The sequence below is a fragment of the Xenopus laevis genome, chromosome 3L (assembly GCF_017654675.1).
Source record: "Xenopus laevis strain J_2021 chromosome 3L, Xenopus_laevis_v10.1, whole genome shotgun sequence".
Classification (NCBI taxonomy): Eukaryota; Metazoa; Chordata; class Amphibia; order Anura; family Pipidae; genus Xenopus; species Xenopus laevis.
In genome coordinates this window covers 139,768,681-139,788,492 of record NC_054375.1, presented here as the reverse complement: position 1 = coordinate 139,788,492, position 19,812 = coordinate 139,768,681, and the positions used below count along the sequence as shown (strand labels likewise).

At 42.7% G+C, this 19,812-nt stretch overlaps 1 protein-coding gene across 3 annotated transcripts in view; it reads left to right on the top strand.

Moving 5' to 3' along the window:
- kat6a.L (K(lysine) acetyltransferase 6A L homeolog) overlaps positions 1 to 19,242 on the top strand; it is a 51,544-nt gene extending 32,302 nt beyond the window's left edge. The window contains exons 9-17 of one of the 3 annotated variants that reach the window (XM_041587066.1): positions 793 to 908; positions 3,304 to 3,445; positions 4,557 to 4,718; positions 8,381 to 8,474; positions 9,386 to 9,617; positions 10,812 to 11,037; positions 12,083 to 12,607; positions 13,035 to 13,314; positions 13,426 to 19,242. In XM_041587066.1, the coding sequence (XP_041443000.1) occupies positions 793 to 908; positions 3,304 to 3,445; positions 4,557 to 4,718; positions 8,381 to 8,474; positions 9,386 to 9,617; positions 10,812 to 11,037; positions 12,083 to 12,607; positions 13,035 to 13,314; positions 13,426 to 15,941 (4,293 nt within the window). In that variant the 3' untranslated portion in view covers positions 15,942 to 19,242. Of the gene's footprint in view, positions 1 to 792; positions 909 to 3,303; positions 3,446 to 4,556; positions 4,719 to 8,380; positions 8,475 to 9,385; positions 9,618 to 10,811; positions 11,038 to 12,076; positions 12,608 to 13,034; positions 13,315 to 13,425 lie in introns of all 3 variants that reach the window. The other 2 variants (XM_041587065.1, XM_041587064.1) reach the window with 2 other exon arrangements.
- The last annotated feature ends 570 nt before the right edge of the window (positions 19,243 to 19,812 follow it).

Here is a 19,812-nt window from a genome sequence, read left to right as displayed (position 1 = left end):
TTTATACAGGTCATGGAACTCCGTGGTAACTTCTAATATCCTCATATTTTGCAACTGGGGGTACTTTATTTATTATAATACACAAATTTCAGTGAGTCATGTGACAGAAATGACATCAGAACTCACTGTTTATAACTGATGACACCAGAACTCACCGTTTATAAGGATACAATTACAAGATATTCATGGCTTTTGTCTATTATATACTCATACATGTCAGAGCTTTAGGTGCCTTAGCCTGAATGCAGCCTTGTATAAGGCACAGCTGGTTTCCCTTTCGTTGTCGGTAGGAAATACAGCTGCAGCCTCCAGATGTTACCTAACTGCAACTCTCTATTCCAGCATAGTTACTTAGTCTGTATCTCTTGTAAGTAGCCTCTGTATTGATGGGTCTTTTCACATTCCATGCTTGTTACTTAGGGATTCTATTTATTATGCAGTCTAAAAAGTCTAGAGATACATTACCTGTAATGTTGCCAATAGCAAGCAATCCGCAATTTGATTTAAACGGTTAGGAAACAAAAGCAAAATATCTGATTTGTTGTTATGAGCAACATCACCTGTAATGTCAAAGAACACAAAGTATTTAGGGCAGTGTATGAGTGTATTGTCATGCTGCATTTCCAGTGCATCCATGTGTAGATTAAAAACTACACCATAACAATCATGACAGAATCCCTTTAAGAGCAAACCAGCAGCTGTGACTTGCTCAGAAGCTGGTTAGAAGATAGAACTGTGTGTCCTTTACCGAGTGACTTGTACCTTATCCCTTTCATTTGTGTTCCTTTGCAGAAGGTTGGAGTTTGTGGCCCTCCTGACCCGCAGGTGCGCTGTCCATCTGTCATTGAATTTGGGAAATACGAGATCCAGACCTGGTATTCCTCTCCATACCCACAGGAGTACACAAGGTGAGGGCAGAGTGGCAGCCTGACATGGACTCTAACACCATTTACCTATTGACCTTGGTGCAGGCGTTCTCTGTGTTTGTTGTCCACTGGAATTATTAAAAATAGCTGTAGATTATCCCCCATGTACCATCAGTCTAAGAGCAATATCTGTAGTAATGTTTCAAATGTAGCTCTGGGTATTGCTCATAAGCATGCAAGGCCACTGTGCTAAAGGCCGTAACATTTGGGGCCACATTTCAATGCTTGATTAGTTTAGCTTGCAATGGAATCTGTGTTAAAGGAGAAGGAAAGGCTAAAATTAAAAAATATAAATACACCTTTAAACCCTTAAAGTAGTGCTGCTCTGAGTCCTCTGTCAAAAGAAACACAGCATTTCTTTCCTTCTATTGTGTACTCATGGGCTTCTGTATCAGACTTCCTGTTTTCAGTATAAACCTCCAGGGCTAGGAATTGAGCATGCTCAGTTTGCTCTTCACTCCCAATTTTCCCCTCCCTGCTGTAATGGGGCTGTGAGCTATGAGACTCGGGCAGGAAGTGATGTCAGATCAAGCTAATATGGCAGCTGCTATCCTAAACAAACAGAGAGCTTCTAGAGCTATTTTCTCAGGTATGGTAAAGCATTCTGCAGAATAAAGTACTGTTATATCTTGCACTATTGTGGCTAATCTATTGGCAATAAACTCCTTCGGTAGCTTTCCTTCTCCTTTAAATGCATATACTTTATACAACACTGAACCTGTGCATGTATGTATATACCTACTGCTGCAGTGTAGTACAGGTCTGACTCACTTGTGTATATACAGTTTGCCTCCTGCTTCAGTGACACACAATCAATGCTTTCATGAATATCTTATCCCGCTTGTGTACAGTAATGGTGGCCATACACGGGCAGATTAAAGCTGCCGATATCAGTCATTAAGACCAATTCGACATCTTATCTGCCCGTGTATGGGGGCTTCCGACAGGTCTTCCCGATCGATATCTGGCCACGATATCAGTCGGGAAGGTTTCATTTTTCAGTTATTCGACCCATCGGAGCCCATTGCTCCTCGTCGTAATCCAATCGTTCAGCCTTGGGCTATTAGGTTGGCTTGTAATATAAGATGATTAAATTCTGATGCTAATTGCACTGGTTCCTGTGCTGCCATGTAGTAATTATCTGTATTAATTACTAATCAGCCTTATGTTGTGACATTTCTATGTGTACTGTATATTGTGAGTAGGTCCCTAAGCTCAGTAAGTGACAGCAGCACAGAGCATGTGCAGTGAATCAGCAGAAAAGAAGATGGGGAGCTACTGGGGCATCTTTGGAGATACAGATCTTTACTGCTAAAGGGTTGTGGTTGCCTTGGGCTGGTACACAGAAGCACAAAACATAATGTACAACATTTCTACCCTACTTCTTTAGTTAAGCTTTACTTTTCTTTTAAAGGACATGTCAACCTTTTTTTCAGTATTGGCATGCCTATATAGGTTACCTTAACCCCACCCGAACCGCATTACTTTCGCCTCGAAATTCCCCTCCTGCTCCCTGCACCACTGCGTTCTTTCTCGATTGATGCAAGCATTTACCCGGCGGCCATTTTTTCCGGGTCGCACGCTTCCTGGTTGTATTGTGTATTGCTGCACTTACATGGTTATCCTGGTTGTAAAAGGCAGTGAAATAGTTAAATTCTCTGCTCTCTCCCTCGCTGCAGTCAGCAGAAGAAATATTTGCTAGGAGCAGGGGGAGCAGAGAGTTCAAGCTTACAAGTCTGAAGTCGGTATAGCAACCACCAGTGCTATTTTTTTGATTGGTGGATAGAATTGATAGGCGTGTATCCAGATCACTGATGACGCGGCTGAAATTTTAGCTGAAGCCGATTCCCCTCTATCGCGCATGTGCTAGATTGTTTGAGACAAAGTGCGCATATGCATATCGCCAAACAGCAGCGCTCATTCAGAAGGGAGGGGGGAGAGAGGCAGATCGTGGAGGAAAGAAGCAGGAAGCTTAAATCAACTAAGCTTCTTAGTGAATTGCTTTTGAAGGACTGGAATACTCGGTATGTGAAGAATGTAATTAGGCTTTTTACTGAATAAATTCTTGATGTGGGGGTTGACATGTCCTTTAAGTTGGGATGAAAAAAGATCAAATTCCATCAAGTTCAACCCTTCCAAATGAAATCCAGCGCAGATACCTACACGCACCCACTGAAACTTGGAACTCCTATACACCTGTGCCTGGTTTTTCCATATGCTTTAGTGTCATTTTCAGTTGTTATGATGCACAAAGAATCGAGTTTTCCTGGATATGATGTAGAATATTATGTGGCAGCTGTAAATCACATCTGGCTCCAGGATCAGGATATGGTAGCATATTTGTATGATTCCAACCTCACGTTCCCATCCTTTGCAGGCTTCCTAAGCTGTACTTGTGCGAGTTCTGTCTCCGATACATGAAAAGCCGCACAATGCTGCAGCAGCACATGAAGAAATGCAATTGGTTCCACCCACCTGCCAATGAAATTTATCGCAAGGACAACCTTTCCGTCTTTGAGGTGCGTAGGTCATAGTGACAGAAGCGACTGAGGCTGCAACCTTGTTTCATGCTGTGTCTCCTGTATAGTGTTCTTGTATTATCTGTTTCCCTGTCCATTTTCCCTCTGATGCACAACATTTTAAAGGGATTCTGTCATGATTTTTGTAGTTTTTATTTCTAAATGACACTGTTTACACTGCAAATAATTCACTCTAAATATAAAATGTCATTCATGACCCAGCAAATGTATTTTTTTTTTAGTACACTGCAAATAATTCACTCCACCATATAAAATGTAATTCCTGAAATTCATTCCATACCAGCAAGTGTATTTTTTTTTTATTTGTAATATTGGTGTGTAGGGGCATCTCAGGTCATTTTGCCTGGTCATGTGCTTTCAGAAAGAGCCAGCACTTTAGGATGGAACTGCTTTCTGACAGGCTGTTGTTTATCCTACTCAGTGTAACTGAATGTGTCTCAGTGGGACCTGGATTTTACTATTGAGTGTTGTTCTTAGATCTACCAGGCAGCTGTTATCTGGTTACCTTCCCATTGTTCTGTTAGGCTGCTGGAGGGAAAGGGAGGGTTGATATCACAGTAAAGAGTGACTGAAGTTTATCAGAGCACAAGTCACATGACTGAGAGCAGCTGGAAAACTGACAATATGTCTAGCCCCCGTGTCAAAATTAAATATAAAAAAATCTGTTTGCTCTTTTGAGAAATGGATTTCAGTGCATAATTCTGCTGGAGCAGTACTATTAACTGATGGAGTTTATTTTATTTTTTTTTTAAAAAAACACGTTTTCCCATGACAGTATCCCTTTAATGTAAGCATTTCCGTGTGCATCTTGTACTTTTTCATTTTTCCTTCCAAGACTTTGCTGTCCTGTTACTCCATGTTCTGCACCAGCTCTCTTTCTGCTGCTGTTTACTTTTCAGTCCTCCCTTTGTTCCAGGCTTTAATGTTCACCTCACAGCATCGTTCTCTTGTGTTTTTTTTTTTTTTGTTTTGTTTTTATCCATCCTCCTTTTGTTCTGGCGTCCCCTTTATGGCAAAGCCACAAATGTGGCATAGAGAAAAAACAATTTGTTATGCATTTAATTCTATGTTCCTATTCACCTTTCATTAGGTGGATGGAAAGGTGAGCACGATCTACTGCCAAAACCTCTGCCTTCTGGCCAAGCTCTTCCTCGACCACAAGACCCTCTATTATGACGTGGAACCTTTTCTCTTCTACGTGCTGACACAGAATGACTCGAAAGGATGCCATCTTGTTGGATATTTCTCCAAGGTGAGAGAAAGGGACTGCTTGCCTATGCACCTGCGTTTTTCTCACTAGGGAAGAACGTCCCCTGATTCAGCTTTTTCCCAAAGTAGGTTACGCTCAGTCCCAGCTACCTCTGAAACCAGATGGCAAGAATAACGTGGAGTCGTCATGTGATAATGCTGTAGCGGTGTTTTTAAAGGGACCCCCTCACTTTTATTTTTCATTTTTATCTTCCTCATATTTAGGGGCACATTTATCAAGGGTTGAATTTAAAACTCCCTTATACTCAAAATTCGACCAATCGAAATGCATTAATAAAATCAAATTTTCTCAGGTCTGACGAATTTAGTTGACCAGAAAACTCGAATTTAATTCGATTTTTAATTAGAAAAACTCGGAAAAAAAATTCTCTAAAAAAAACCCAAAAAACTTGAATGTCAGTAAAGGTGGCCATAGACGCAAAGATCCGCTCGTTTGGCAACATCGAGCTATATCGGGGGTAATCTGATTTTTCGGCCGTATGGCTGAACGATCCGATTATGATGTGCCGTGGGCTCCGGCGGGATCGGTCGGGTCAAAATCAAACCTGATCGACCAAACGACTGATCTCCGCCGGACGAAAGATCGTACGAATCCTCAATTCGTACAATAGGATCTGTGTGTCTATGGCCACCTAAGGCTGCAAAATCACCAAATTGATCCCTGGACTTATGCAATTTGTCAGATTTAAAGGGGTTGTTCACCTTCCAAACACTTTTTTTTTCAGTTCAGTTGTTTTCAGATTGTTCCCCAGAAATAGACTTTTTTTCAATTATTTTCCATTATTTATTTATTTAATGTTTTTCCAAAATCTAAGTGTAAATTTGAATGTCCCTGTCTCTGGTGTTTGAGTCTGACAGCTCAGTAATTCAGGCGCAGACTCTGAACTGTTACAATTTTGCAACATTTAGTTGATCCATTTCTCAGCAGCATCTCTGGAGTATTAGCAACTATTGTATCAATTCTAACAGCTGCCTGTAATGAAACCCAGAGATTCTGCTCAGCAGGGACAAAGATAAGAAATGTATCAACTAAATGTATCAATTTAGAACAGTTTACAGGGTCGGCGACCCCCCCTCCCAGAGCTGCTTTAGAAGGTGAAAAATGACACTTTACACTTCAAATATTAGAAAAACAGTGACACGTAGAAATAGAAAGTAATTGGACAAAGACGTTATTTATTGTTATCTATCTGAAAACAATTAGTTGTTTGAAGGTGAACCACCCCTAAGGTGACGAATAGTCAAATTTAAGTTCATAAAGGGCCGAAGTATGATAAATATCGATTTCAAATTAAAACTCGAATCTAGTTTGAATTTTAGTTAAAATTCAAATTTTCACTTCAACCATTAAAGGACATGTAAACCCCCCCACCCAAGAATTTAATGACTGAAGAGCCTCTTTGAAATCTGTAATTACTTGCCACTCTGGTTGTTTTAAGGTTAATAGTAAGGTTGGAGCATCCCCTTAATCAAGTAGGATTCCTTGTCTAACCCACTCTGACCCCTCCCTCAGGAATTTCCTTTGGCTGTTGGCTCATTAGCATGCTCAGTTCTTCTCAACTCAGATTAATAAACACACCCTCCAGTCTAGCAACCAATGAAGAGATAGCATTGCTGGTTCCCATAGAAACTCTGTTCTAGCTGTCTGCTCCTATTTTTAAATCCTAAACCCATCTCCTGAGCTCAGCGTAACCATTACAGTGCTCATTCCAAGCAGAACTTGTCATCATAGTAAACACTGGCTGTTTATGCCTGCATTCTCTAATTGCATGAAATTTACATTACATATGTGCTGTTTGCAGATATAAATGCACTGATGATGTGTCAGTGGGAAAATGGCCCCCGGGTGAAAGCTGCTATTTGTTTTAGGGTCTGGGCAGATTCGGGGAGATTAGTCGCCAGGTGACAAATCTCCTCTTCTTTGCAGTGCCAGTGGTTAGATGACCCTGCTCTAGTTCTAAAGCAAATGCCAAGTGCATGGAATAACATGTCAAAAGCTTTATATTAGAGGGTTCCATGGGGCTCTAATAACATGCAGAAGTCTGTTTCCTGGAGAATATGAAAGGCTTTAGGCGTCAGAATTCTAAATAAGTCTGGTTCCCAGGAGTTCTCTCTTTGTGGCTGTTGCAGCATCAAGCGAATCTTTCATCCTTGTTATCAGCAGTTAGCTGCCAGCTTCAGAGGGTTAGTGCCAGTGCTGATGACACCAACCTGTAATCGCTCAGCCTAAATATCTGTCTTGCATCTTTTTTTTTTTTATATATATATATATATAGGTTTTTATTTAACATTTTCAATTAAACATTACATGGCAGACAAAGTAATAGTAAGGGAAGAAAAGCAATGAGGGGGTAAGCACCCAGTTAGTCTTGGTAAACCCAGATCCAAGAGATCTAGCTAGGTGCAGGTATTTGTCGGTCTTCCATCTTTCTCACACAATTGGATTTTGGTGGACTAATACGTAATTGTGATGAGACTGTTTCTCGCTTGTAACAGAGGTTTCTAATATCTGCACCCCATAATTGGCTGCCCCTCGTGCAAGTAGTGGCCCTTTGATGGTGATTTGATGTAGAATATGCTCCATGGATATGTACCGATATTTTCGTGTGCAAATTATTATTATAAGTCGTAATGCAAGTGAGCTCTGGCCAACAGGCAAACGTGAGGTTAAAGGGTTTAAGGTGTAGTATTTATTTGTAAATTACACTGCAAATAATTAGGGATGCATTGAATCCAGGATTAAGTTCAGGATTCAGCCTTTTTCAGCAGGATTCGGCCGAATCCCTCTGCCCTGCCAAACCGAATACGATCCTAATTTACATATGCAAATTAGGGGTGGAGAGGGAAATCACATGACTTTTTGTCACAAAACAAGAAAGTGAAATTCCCCTTCCCACCCCTAATTTTCATATGCAAATTAGGATTCGGTTCAATATCTGGTTAAATCTTTCAGGGGAGCATTCAGGGGTTCGGCCGAATCCAGGATAGTGGATTCGGTACATCCCTACAAATAATTCATTCTACCATATAAAATGTAATTCCTGAACCAATAAGTATATATATTTTTTTAAGTTGTAATATTGGTGTGTAGGTGCATCTCAGGTCATTTTGCTTAGTCATGTTCTTTCAGAAAGAGCCAGTGCTGCACTATGGAACTGCTTTCTGGCAGGCTTTTGTTTTTCCTACTCTATGAAACTGAATGTGTCACAGTGGGACCTGGATTTTTACTGTTGAGTGTTGTTCTTATATCTACCAGGGATCTGTTATCTTGTGTTAGGGAGCTGGTTCCCTTCCCTTTGTTGAGTTGTTAGGCTGCTGGGGGAGGGTGGCAGTGATTATCACTCAAGAGTGACTGAAGTTTATCAGAGTACAAGTCACATAACTGGGGGCAACTGGGAAATTGACAATATGTCTAGCCCCATTTCAGATTTAAAATTAAATAAAAAAATCTGTTTGCTCTTTTGAGAAACTGATTTCAGTGCAGAATTCTGCTGGAGCAGCACTATTAACTGATGTGTTTTGAAAAATAAATGTTTTCCCATGACAGTATCCCTTTAAAGATATTTTTATATGAAAATTCTCAGACACTGCGCCCTGTCGTGGCTGTTCCTTATTATAATGACCTGTCTTTGTATTGCCCTACAGGAGAAGCACTGCCAGCAGAAGTACAATGTGTCCTGCATCATGATTCTTCCACAGTACCAGAGAAAAGGATACGGTCGCTTTCTTATAGACTTCAGTAAGATGGGGGCAACATACTCATTACCAGTATGGGGGGATGGACTGTTTGTTCCACTGCTTTAATATTGCTGCATCCAAACTTAAAGGGGAACTATCACGAAAATGTGAATTATTAATATTGGCTTCAGCATACTGAAACAAGAAACTTTATAAATACAATCCATTAAAAATTCAATACCGTTTCTTAAATAATTAAGGTTATCTTCACTATTCCTCTCTCAGCATCTGTTTCTCCTCATTCTGTCTTCATTCAGGAGTCGGGTGGCAGGTGAATGATCCAATATATCTTATAGGGGGACTACTTTTGCCTTGAAGACTTATTAATGCTCATTCTATTAAAACCATCAGTAATCCTGTCTCTCTACATGGAGAATTTGTGCAAAAGGCAGTTATGTTAGATTTTGTTTGTACTGGAATCAGTTATTTGAGTGAGCTCTAATACATCTGCTAGGAAAGGGAGCCCCCCCCCCCCCCATGGATCATTCATCTGACACCCAACTGTTGCATGAAGAAAAACATATGCTGAGAGAGGGATGGTGAAGATAAACTTGATTATTTCAGAAATGATGCAGAATTTATAATTTATTGTATTTAGAAAGTTTCTTACTTCAGTATGAGGAAGCTTAGATTAAATTTTATTTTTCGCGAAAGTTCCCCTTTAACTTTCCAAATCTCCCCTTCATTGACTGTCCCCTCCAGGAATGGTTTCGTGGAGTATCTAGGAGAGCAAATAAGACTCTACAAATATTAACTTGCCTAAGGGTTCGGTCCGCATTCAGTGCCCCAGGGCTAAGGGCAAAACTTCCCTGCAGTACAGACGGCAGCAGAGTAATCAGATTCTATCTCTGTTGTTACTGATGTCTAAGCCATTAGCTAGTAACGCTTGACACATTTGCATTTTCCTCATAGGTTACCTACTTTCTAAACGAGAGGGGCAAGCAGGATCCCCCGAAAAGCCACTTTCCGATCTGGGCCGACTCTCTTACATGGCGTATTGGAAGAGTGTGGTACTAGAGTGTTTACATCACAACCGAGAGCACCAACTAAGCATCAAAAGGCTCACCAAGCTGACTGGCATCTGCCCCCAGGACATTGCAGCCACCTTGCAGCAGCTTCGTATGCTGGAACTTCGAGGAGACCGGTGAGCTTCTGCTGTTCTTACTCATTTGGGGGGTTGCCCCTTTTACTTTAAAGGGGTAGTTCACGTTTACCTTTTTAGTATGTTGTAGAGCAGGGGCCCCCAAACTTTTTCACCCGTGAGCAGCGTTCAGATGTAAAAAGAGTTGGGGAGTAACACAAGCATAAGTTCCTGGGAGTGCACAGCCAAATAAGGCCTGTGATTGGCTATTTGCAGTTCCTATGTGGACTGGCAGCCTACAGGAGTCTCTGTTTGGCAGTACATCTGGTTTTATACAACCAAAACTTGCCTCCAAGCCTGGAATTCAAAAATAAGCACCTGCTTTGAGGCCACTGGGAGCAACATCCAAGAGGTTGGGGAGCAACATGTGGCTCACGAGCTACTGGTTGGGGATCACTGTTGAAGAGTAATCAATTTTTCTTCATTTTTTATTTTTTAAGTTTTTGAATTAGTTGCCACTTTCTTCTGACTCTTTTTATTACCATTCTTTCTGTTGAGGCCCTCTCCTGCTCATATTCCTGTCTCTCATTAAAAAATGATGACCAGTTGCGAATTGTCTCAGAATATCACTCTCTTAGGGGTATATTTATCAAAGAGTGTAGTTAGAGATCCCCACCATCCATTAGAGTAAAATTCCACCACTATCCATTAATTTCTATGGGATTTTGAAAGGCATATTTATCAAAGGATGAACTTTCACCCATTGATAAATACTCTTTTATAAATCCCATAGAAATGAATGGATAGTGGCGGAATTTCAGTCTAGAGGACTGTAGCGATCTCTAACTTCTCTCTTTGATAAATATACCCCGTAGTCTACATCATACTAAGTCAGGAGGGCCCATACTTTACTAATGTGGGTCTACTTTTAGTAATGTTATGATCTACATCCATAAAAGCATTGTTAGTATTCTGTTCCATGAAAAATATATTACTTAACTATAATATTGATTTAGGAGAGAATTTATATTGATATATTTAACAAACCACTATTTCTATACAGTAGCTTAATAAATATCTCGATGAAAACCATGAAATAGAGGGTGATTTAGACAAGCCTTGAGATCTACTGATCACCAGCCAAAGGTCTACTGCTAGGCACCCCTGTACTAAGTTATTTCTAAGTTGAACTACCCTTTTAACCCCCCTTTACTTCCCAATAAATTACCATTTATGTTTGTCTTTATCTTTGAACAGCGTTGTGTTGGTTCGTCGGGTACAACAAATCCAGACACACATGAGCCGCTTGCAGGCCCGGCCGCGGGAAGTAGAAGTGGATCCAGAAGCGTTGCGGTGGACGCCTGTTATTGTCACCAACTCTGTGGTCTCGGATGATGAAGGGGAATCTGAAGTAGAAGAGGAGGAGGAAGAGGATGAGGAGGAAGAAGATGAAGAACAAAGAAGTCCCCTGAAAGACAGCAGTGTGAGTATGATGGACTGTAATAGTGGCAGGGCTGTAACAATACTGCTAGCCTGCTCTTCTATCTTTAAGTCCTGTTCGGTCACTTACCTATACAGTGACTTGATTTCAAAGCAGTGTAAAAGCATTGCTTTAGGCTCGGGATAAAAAAGGTTTTGAAATATGCATGCAGCCCTGTGCCTTCTTCCTTTGGGTAGCCATAGTCTAGCTTTCATATATTTCAAATTAATGTATGTATTTTACAAATTAACGTTAAAGGGATTATGTCATGATTTTATTGATGTTTTTATTTTTAAATTACTGTGTTTACACTGCAAATAATTAACTCTACCATATAAAATTTAATTCCTGTACCAGCAAGTGTATTTATTTATAATATTAGTGTGTAGGCGCCATCTCAGGTCATTTTGCCTGGTCATGTGCTTTCAGAAAGAGCTAGCTTTTTAGGATGGAACTGCTTTCTGGCAGGCTGTTGTTTCACCTACTCAATGTAACTGAATGTGTCGCAGTGGGACCTGGATTTCACTGGATTTGAGTGCTGTTCTTAGATCAACCAGGGAGCTGTTATCTTCTTTTAGAGAGCTACTATCTGGTTACCTTCCCATTGTTCTGTTGTTGGGCTGGTGTGTGTGTGTGTGTGTGTGTGTGTATGTAGTGATATCACTCCAACTTGCAGTACAGCCATAAAGAATGACTCAAGTTTATCAGAGCACAAGTCACATGACCGGGGGCACCTGGGAAACTGACAATATTAGACATATTGTCAGTTTCCCAGGTGCCCCATGTCAGATTTCAGAATGAAATGTAAAAAAATCAGGTTGCTGTTTTGAAAATGGCACAAAGAACAGAATTCGGCTGGAGCAGCACTATTAACTGGTGTGTTTTGAAGAAAACATGTTTTCCCACGACAGTATCCCTTTAATGGGGAGAGAATTTAAGTTTTATGTGTGCAAATCAAAAAGCTGGTGGTGTGAAATGTCTAAAAAAACAAAAAGCAGGAACCATTGCAGTTAACACTCTCCCTTACTCCCTCCCTCCCTAGCAACAGGTCCTGAGAAGCATCTCAAGAGAGTTTGACAGAGAAACATGTCCGGTCTTGGAAAAGGAGAAGAGCCCACCTAAACTCCGTCCCTCTTCCCCAAACTCTCGCTTTGCAAACCCTCGACAGTTCCAGGACTTGCTTCGGGACAGCTTGCCTACCAATAGTCGGCCTCCTGGACGAGGCCGAAGAGGGAGACGTGGGCGGCGGGGCAGAGGCTTTGGGTCTTCCAGTCGTGCGGCGGATCTCTTAAGGCTGCTTGCCAGGGAAACCCCTGGGCCTCCTCGGCGAAATGGGGAAAGAGGTCGCTCTGGATCAAGGAGGGGGAGGCTGAAGAGGCTGGCTGATCCCATACTCCGTAGAGACTTCCTAGAGCAACAGGAAAGACTGGCTCAGCGTTTCGATAGCGAGCACCCACAGCTAAGACGATTTAGTGAAAGCAGCGAAGAAGAGGATGAAGATGAAGAAGAGGAGAATCACAGCCTGCGTTCTGATTCCCCACCCATCCTAACCAAGCCCACTCTCAAACGCAAGGTGGGCTTATTATAAAACCAGGAATAATGCCTAGAATATAGATGTTTCTGTTGAATAAATATGTTTCACAATTAGGGCCTAGCTTTCACTGCATTACCTATTTTTATGCAAGTTTTGTTTTAAATTGTTTTTACTCTTAATTCTGAATACAATTCCACAACTTTGGCTTAAAGGTGGGATTTTTTGCAGGAGCTGCTGTGAATGCAAATACAGAAAGTTGCATATAGCACAGTGCAGTCTGGGCAGTGTGCTCATTTTTATGGTGAACTAAAGCTAAACTAAAATAGTAGGTTAGAAATGTTGTACATTATGTTTTGTGCTTCTGTATCAGCCCAAGGCAACCACAACTCTTGTAGTTGACCTTACTCGTATAGCTAAACATGTACTCATCACAAGACTGACCGCCCTATTCTCTCCTTTGTGTCAGAAGCCTGGAGCACACAGAAGACGTCGTGTTCGAAGACGTAAGCATCACCACAACAGCAGCGTAGTAACAGAGACTATTTCTGAGACCACCCGAGTCCTAGACGAGCCCTTCGATGACTCTGACTCGGAGCGACAAATGCCAAGACTAGAGCCTGAAGAGGAGGGCAGTGGCCATGATACTCCTTTTTCTCCCAGCTACTTCCCTTACCTCACTCCGTACCCCCTGCTGAGGCATAATCGACCATTGGGCAAAAGCAGATCAAACACAGAGCAAACCCAAGGTAAGTGCGGTCAGGGAAGTAGGTTAACCCCTGATAAATCTTTATTATAATGCTGCCCCTGTGCAAAACCTGAGAGTTCTCCATTGACATCTGTTTCATTTGCAATTTTAGGGTCAACTGTACAGCCTCCTGTCTCTACAATACGTTCCACAGAGGGCTCGGCCTCTTTACCCGATACTTGTAATCCTCCTCCTGTCAAGAAGAAGGGGTGGCCCAAAGGTAAAAGCAGAAAACCTCTGCACTGGAAGAAACGTCCAGGGCGGAAACCAGGTTTCAAATTAAATCGTGAGCCTCCACCGCCACTACCCACGAGTCCTCCTCCTGCTAGGCCTGCGCGAAAGTCGAGAACCCAAGAGGAGGAAGAGCCTACCAGAGAAGAATCTCCAGAAAGAAAGGAGCCAGAGAAGGAAATTGTAGAAACTGTAACTGAAAAGGTTGCAGAAGAGGAACCTACTAATACTGTTGTGCAGCCGCCGTCTCCATCTGAGAGCAGTAGCTGTAGCGAAAGCTCATCACGGGAGGTTGAAACTCACCCAGCGTCACCAGAAATGCAGGCGCAAGCTGGAGATGAACCTCAGGCTGTTACAGAGGAGGCTGATCGAGAAGAAGAGGAGAAAATACCAGAGGAAAAGCCTGAAACAGCAACTGTATCCAATCAGCAGGAGGACCAGGATGCTGATGATGAAGATGACGGTGCCAAGGAAGCTGAGGAAGGGGAGGAGTTGGAGCGGGAACTAGTACCAGAGGAGCCAGCACCACAGGAGCCTTGTGTAGTTAGTAGCAGTGAAGATGACGACAAAGGGGATGGTGCACAGGAGGCAACAGAAGTGCCTGATCCTCCTTCCTGCTTAGAGGAGGCTGAGGAATGTCAAGAGAAAGTAGAGGAAGAGCAGAAGGAGGAAGAAGAGGAAGCAGAGGAGGTCATACCCCACACTGAGTTGGACCTGGAGACTGTGCAAGCTGTGCAGTCTCTAACCCAGGAGGAGAGCAGCGAGCGAGATGATGGGAACTATGGGGACTGTGAGGACGAGACACTGACAGCATGTCAGACTTTGCAGAGTTTCACTCAGGCAGAGGAAGACCCCCAGCTAAGTTTACCTGAAGAGTGCCATCCTTCTGCCCACGACAGCCCTATATCCTCTGTCCATTCCCACCCCAGCCAGTCGGTGAGATCAGCAAGCAGCCCAAGCGTTCCACAAACTTTGGAGAGTAACGGAACTAGTGTGTACCCACAGATTAGCCCAGATGCGGGCTCCCTCTCCGCTCCTTCTATACAGAACTTGGAGACCACCAGCCCCATGATGGATGTTCCCTCTGTGTCGGATCATTCTCAGCAGGTGGTGGATAGCGGTTTCAGCGACCTCGGTAGCATTGAGAGCACTACAGAAAACTACGAGAACCCCAGCAGTTATGACTCGAGCATGGGGGGTGGCAGCATTTCCTCACAGAGCAGCTGTTCTTATGCGAGTAGCGGCAATGCTAATGGAGGAGGGGGGCTGCCATCCACAGCCAGCTTGGCACAGAATGGGTGCTCTGTCAATCAGCAGATGGCTGGCATGGCAAGCATGTTGCAGCCAGCCCAAGCTTGTGGTATTAAGTCCCCCCAGAGCTGTGCCTCAGAGCGACCTCCCAGCAACAATAACCAGCCACCACCCCCGCCTCCCCCCCCTCCGCCATTGCCGCCCCCACAACAACAACAGCCGCCCCCACAACAACAGCAGCAGCAGCAACAGCAGCAGCAACAGCAGCAGCAGCCCCCAATGTCACAGTGCAGCATGAACAACAGTTTTGGCCCCTCGCCAATGATCATGGAGATCCCAGACCAGAGCAATGGCGGCAACCTCAGCATCTATCCAGGGGATTTTGGGGCTGGTGGTTACACTCAGCCCTCAGCCACCTTTAGCCTGGCAAAATTGCAGCAACTCACCAACACTATCATGGACCCTCATTCTATGCCTTACAACCACGCTCCGGCAGTCACCTCCTATGCAAACAGTGTGTCCCTTTCCAACGCGGGCCTTTCCCAGCTCACCTCCTCCCACCCTCTAACTGGGGGACCCCAAGCACAAGCCACCATGACCCCCCCTCCTACCATGAACCTCCTTCAGTGCAACATGTCGGCGGGCAATCTTGGCATTTCACATAGCCAGCGTATTCAAAGCCAGATGCCCGTCAAGGGGCACATTTCCATCCGCTCCAAATCTGCCCCACTTCCTGCTGCACCCTCCCCTCACCAGCAGCAACTGTACGGACGCAGCACCCCAGGCATGCAGTCGTCCGCCAGAGCACTCTCCGTCCAGCGGAGCATGAACATGGGCGTCAACCTCATGCCCACCTCCCCTTACAATGTCAACACCATGAACCAGCTCAATGCTATGGGCAGCTACCGCATGTCCCAGCCCATGGTCAACAGCTCGTATCATAGCAACGCCGCCTATATGAACCAGACATCACAGTATCCCATGCAGGTTGGCATGGGCATGATGGGTGCCCAGGCCTACACCCAGCAACCTATGCAGCCAAACCCCCATGGAAATATGATGTACACCCCTCCTCCGCACCACTCCTACATGAATTCCCCTGCAGTTCCCAAACAAACTCTAAACTCCCCGTATATGAGGAGATGAGGGGGCCACCCCAAAAAAAGAGCCCATCTGCCACTCACCGTTCTCTTGCAGACTCTAAACAAGGCCTTTTATACTGACAGGACTTTTATTCCTCTCCCTTATATCCCTTGCTGTAGATTTAATATTATATGTTTTTTTTTTTTATTGTTATTTTATTTCCCCAGTGCAAAAAAAAAAATATATATAATTTTGTTGGGGTTTTCCTGATATTTTTGTTTTCTGTAGAAAGGTTCTTTTATTCACTCTGTCTCTTTCTCCAGTTTATACAAATGTTGGCGGGGGTGGGGGAATACCCCCCTCCCCCTCAGTTCCATTATTATTCTCATGTTTTTTTGTTTTTTTACTATAATGGAAGCAAAAGAGAAAAAAAAATATAGCAGATATAAAAAAAAAACAGCTCTAGCGGAAAATCGCACGGAAATAGGAAAAAAAAATCTTGTTTTTAGAAATCGAGTTTAAAAGAAAAATATTAAGAAAGACAAAAAAAAAATATCTAACCCTGTAGCCTTATTGAGTCGCCGGCTGTAAGCCAGCCGCCGCGGCAAGCGTATATTTTCAACGTGCGTCCGCTCTTTCTTCACAAATTGTGATATCCAAGATGGGGTGCTGAAGGGAAGAGAAGTCTTCAAAGCCCAATCGATGGGTAGAAGGGCATAATAACTCCCCCCCTCTGTGGCTATGGTTCAGTCCTGTCGCTGATGATCTCACAAGTTCTGGGGTACATGGAACCCGTAAAGGGGGAGGCGGGTCTGATATACCCAACTACACATCGGCACATGCACCGTTCGCTAGTAGTGCAGAGTACAACTGCAGCTAACTATCCGTTTCCAAGATACAAAATAATACTTAGTCCTGCTATTGAACGCTGCATGTGTTTGTTTTTTTGGGACAAGAAGCTCCTTCTCCTTTACTGCTCCTCTGTCCCACTGTACAAGGGGGTAGTACTCCTATCTCATTGTAAGAAGAAGCACTTATTTCCTACACAATAAAATGGCATTTTAGGAAGGACAGATCATGTATCCTCAGTCTCTTCCCCCCTCACTGTTTGGTCATCTTCTATGTTGTGGCTCCTTCTCCTAATCCGGTTTAAAGGACCAGTAACACTAAAAATGAAAATTATTTTATTTGTCCTGGCATAGTTTTTTTCCCCCCTCATCATGTATTATCAGCTTTTCTGTTTGTGTGTATATATATATATATATATATATATATAATATATATATATATATATATATATATTATCAGGTCTTCTGCATTCAGGATTTTATTTTGTGTGTCTGTGTGTTCTCCAAACTAAGCCCCCCATGTGTTCAGTGATACTTAATTATGAATATTCATATACCGGGCCCCAAAAGCCCTAGCAGAAAAATGTACCTGTATTTTCAAGTAATTTTCAAGTGGACTCAAGTGTTTATGTAAATGCTTTTGGAGCGTTTTCATTTGCCGGTGTTACTGGACTTTTTGCATTTCTGCCAATCTGCTCGCATTATTTTTCATGCATTACCTGCCAGGTGTGCCTGTGTGCGTGTGTTACCAGTGTGCGTGTGTATATTCACATGTTGCCATTCACACGCCTGCTTGACATACGGAGAGTGGCCAGCGAGCCGAGGCTGAAGTCTAGCAGATTCATTGTATTCTCAATGTTTTGCCTTAAAGGAAAACTATAGCCCTTAAACAATGTAGGTCTCTATAAAAAGATATTGCATAAAATAGCTCATATGTAAAATCCGGCTTCATGTAAATAAACCATTTTCATAATAATATACTTTTTTGTAGTATGTGCCATTGGGTAATCCTAAATAGAAAACTGCCATTTTAAAAAACAAGGGCCGCCCCCTGGGAACCTATGATTTACGGTGCACATAAACATGTTATGTCACATGAGCTTCCACACTTCTTCCTACTACAGTTAGAGCTGCAGTATTTCTTGTCAGGTGATCTCTGAGGCAGCACACAGACCATCACAAAATGGTGGTTCAAGGCCAGAGATGTAAAAGGGCAAGATTTACTTAAATATATAGACCAGTTTGGTAAGATTCTTTAATGTGTCAATTAATATGATATAAACTGTTGCTTTAGTATTCATTTTGGGGGTATAGTTTTCCTTTAAGAACACATGGCAGTTTGTGTGTGCTCACAAAGGCAAAAACATTGACAGTGCCTTAAAACTCTGTTCTTCAGTTGCAGTTTTATGCTGCCACTTTCTGTATTCCTATGCAGGTCGTTGGTCATCATTGCTGGGATGGTGCGGCTTTTAGCTCTGCCGGTGTGTGCCTTGTTTCCCAATATATATAGGGGCGACTCTGCCTTGTTCCATGGCTTCTGGGAGCCCAATGTAAAGCACTTTCTGGTACAGTATCTAGCACACTTCCAGAACACGACTGATAGTGATTGTTAGAACCCCATCAGCCTAGAACCCCATCAGCCTAGAACAAATAAAGGCAATTGATGATACTTTGTGTGTGGGGGGTAACTATTCTGATGGACATGAGTCTTGTGATTTTTAATCAAGGCAGGGGTCGACCCCTTTACATAAAGACTAGGGCAGCTAGCACAGAGCAACTTGTGCACCAACTCTACTATTACTGGACTCTGCACACACCCGCAGAATGAAACCCCCACCCTCGCAATTCATGAAATATCCCCCTCCCCCCCATCGTCATTCTGTTAAAGTACTATTTTTTTTATATTCTGATGTGTATAGAAGCATTGTCTGTCCGTTTGTATATCCCTGTGTATTCTATAGGAACAGCCATTTGACTTTTCTGAGAAATTGCCATTTTCTCCCCATACAAAGACACGTTCTCCTGCGTGCACTGAACATGGCTCCATTGTAAGTGAATGCAGGAATGCCAATCTGATTGGCCCTTCATTCAGCTGTGGGCGTTGCTAAGCACCCGGCACACACCAGCGCTATTTTTCCTTTTTTCCCCGCACATATTCAGACTGAGGAGGGCAGTTGATGGGTCCTTTATATTGTGTATGCAAATTCACCTCTCTTCTCCTCCACCCCTTCCTGTGGTTTTAATTATGGCAATTAAGATTTTTAAAAAAAAAACGGTTTTACTCTCCATCACATCTTGTAATTTTGCAAAGGCTTTTTTTCCTCTCTCTCTATCTCTCTTCTTCTTCCTCCGGCCTTTTCTTGACGCTGTGGGGGTTCTAATCCCTGTCTGGTTTGTATGTAAGAAAACTTTCACCCGTCCCTCTCCCACTCCTCCTTTCTAGTAAGTGCTTTCAGAAAAAAAAAACTGTACATTTTAACGGGAAAAAAAAATAAATTATGTTGAGACATTTTGGATATATTTTGCCATGTGTGACTTTATTGGATGTGGCTTTGCTCTTCTCTCAGATTTTCTCAGTATTCGGGATTTTACTTTAAATTAATTTTAATATGCTATAGAATGCCGTGTTCCAAACAACTTTGCAGTTGGTTTTCATTATTTGCTTTCATCATCTTTCCAGCTTTAAAATGGGGGGGGGGGGTCACTGACCCTGGCAACCAAAAAAATGTTGCTCTGTGTTATTATTGTTATTTTTTATACCTTTACATTGCTATCCAGTTTCTCTATTATTCAAATTCAATTCTCTTATCTAAACCACTGCCTGGTTGCTAAGGTAGACAAGACCCTAGCAACCAGAATGCTGCTGAAATTCCAAACTGGAGAGCTGCACTAAAAAATAATAAAACCCAATGGCAAGTTGTATCAGAATATCAATGTCTAGCTCATACTTGGAGTTAACTTAAAGGTGAACAACCCCTTTTAAAGGAGAACTAAACCCTAAAAACGAATAGTGCTAAAAATGCCGTGTTTTACATACTGAACTTATTGCACCAGCCTAAAGTTTCAGCTTGTCAATAGCAGCAATG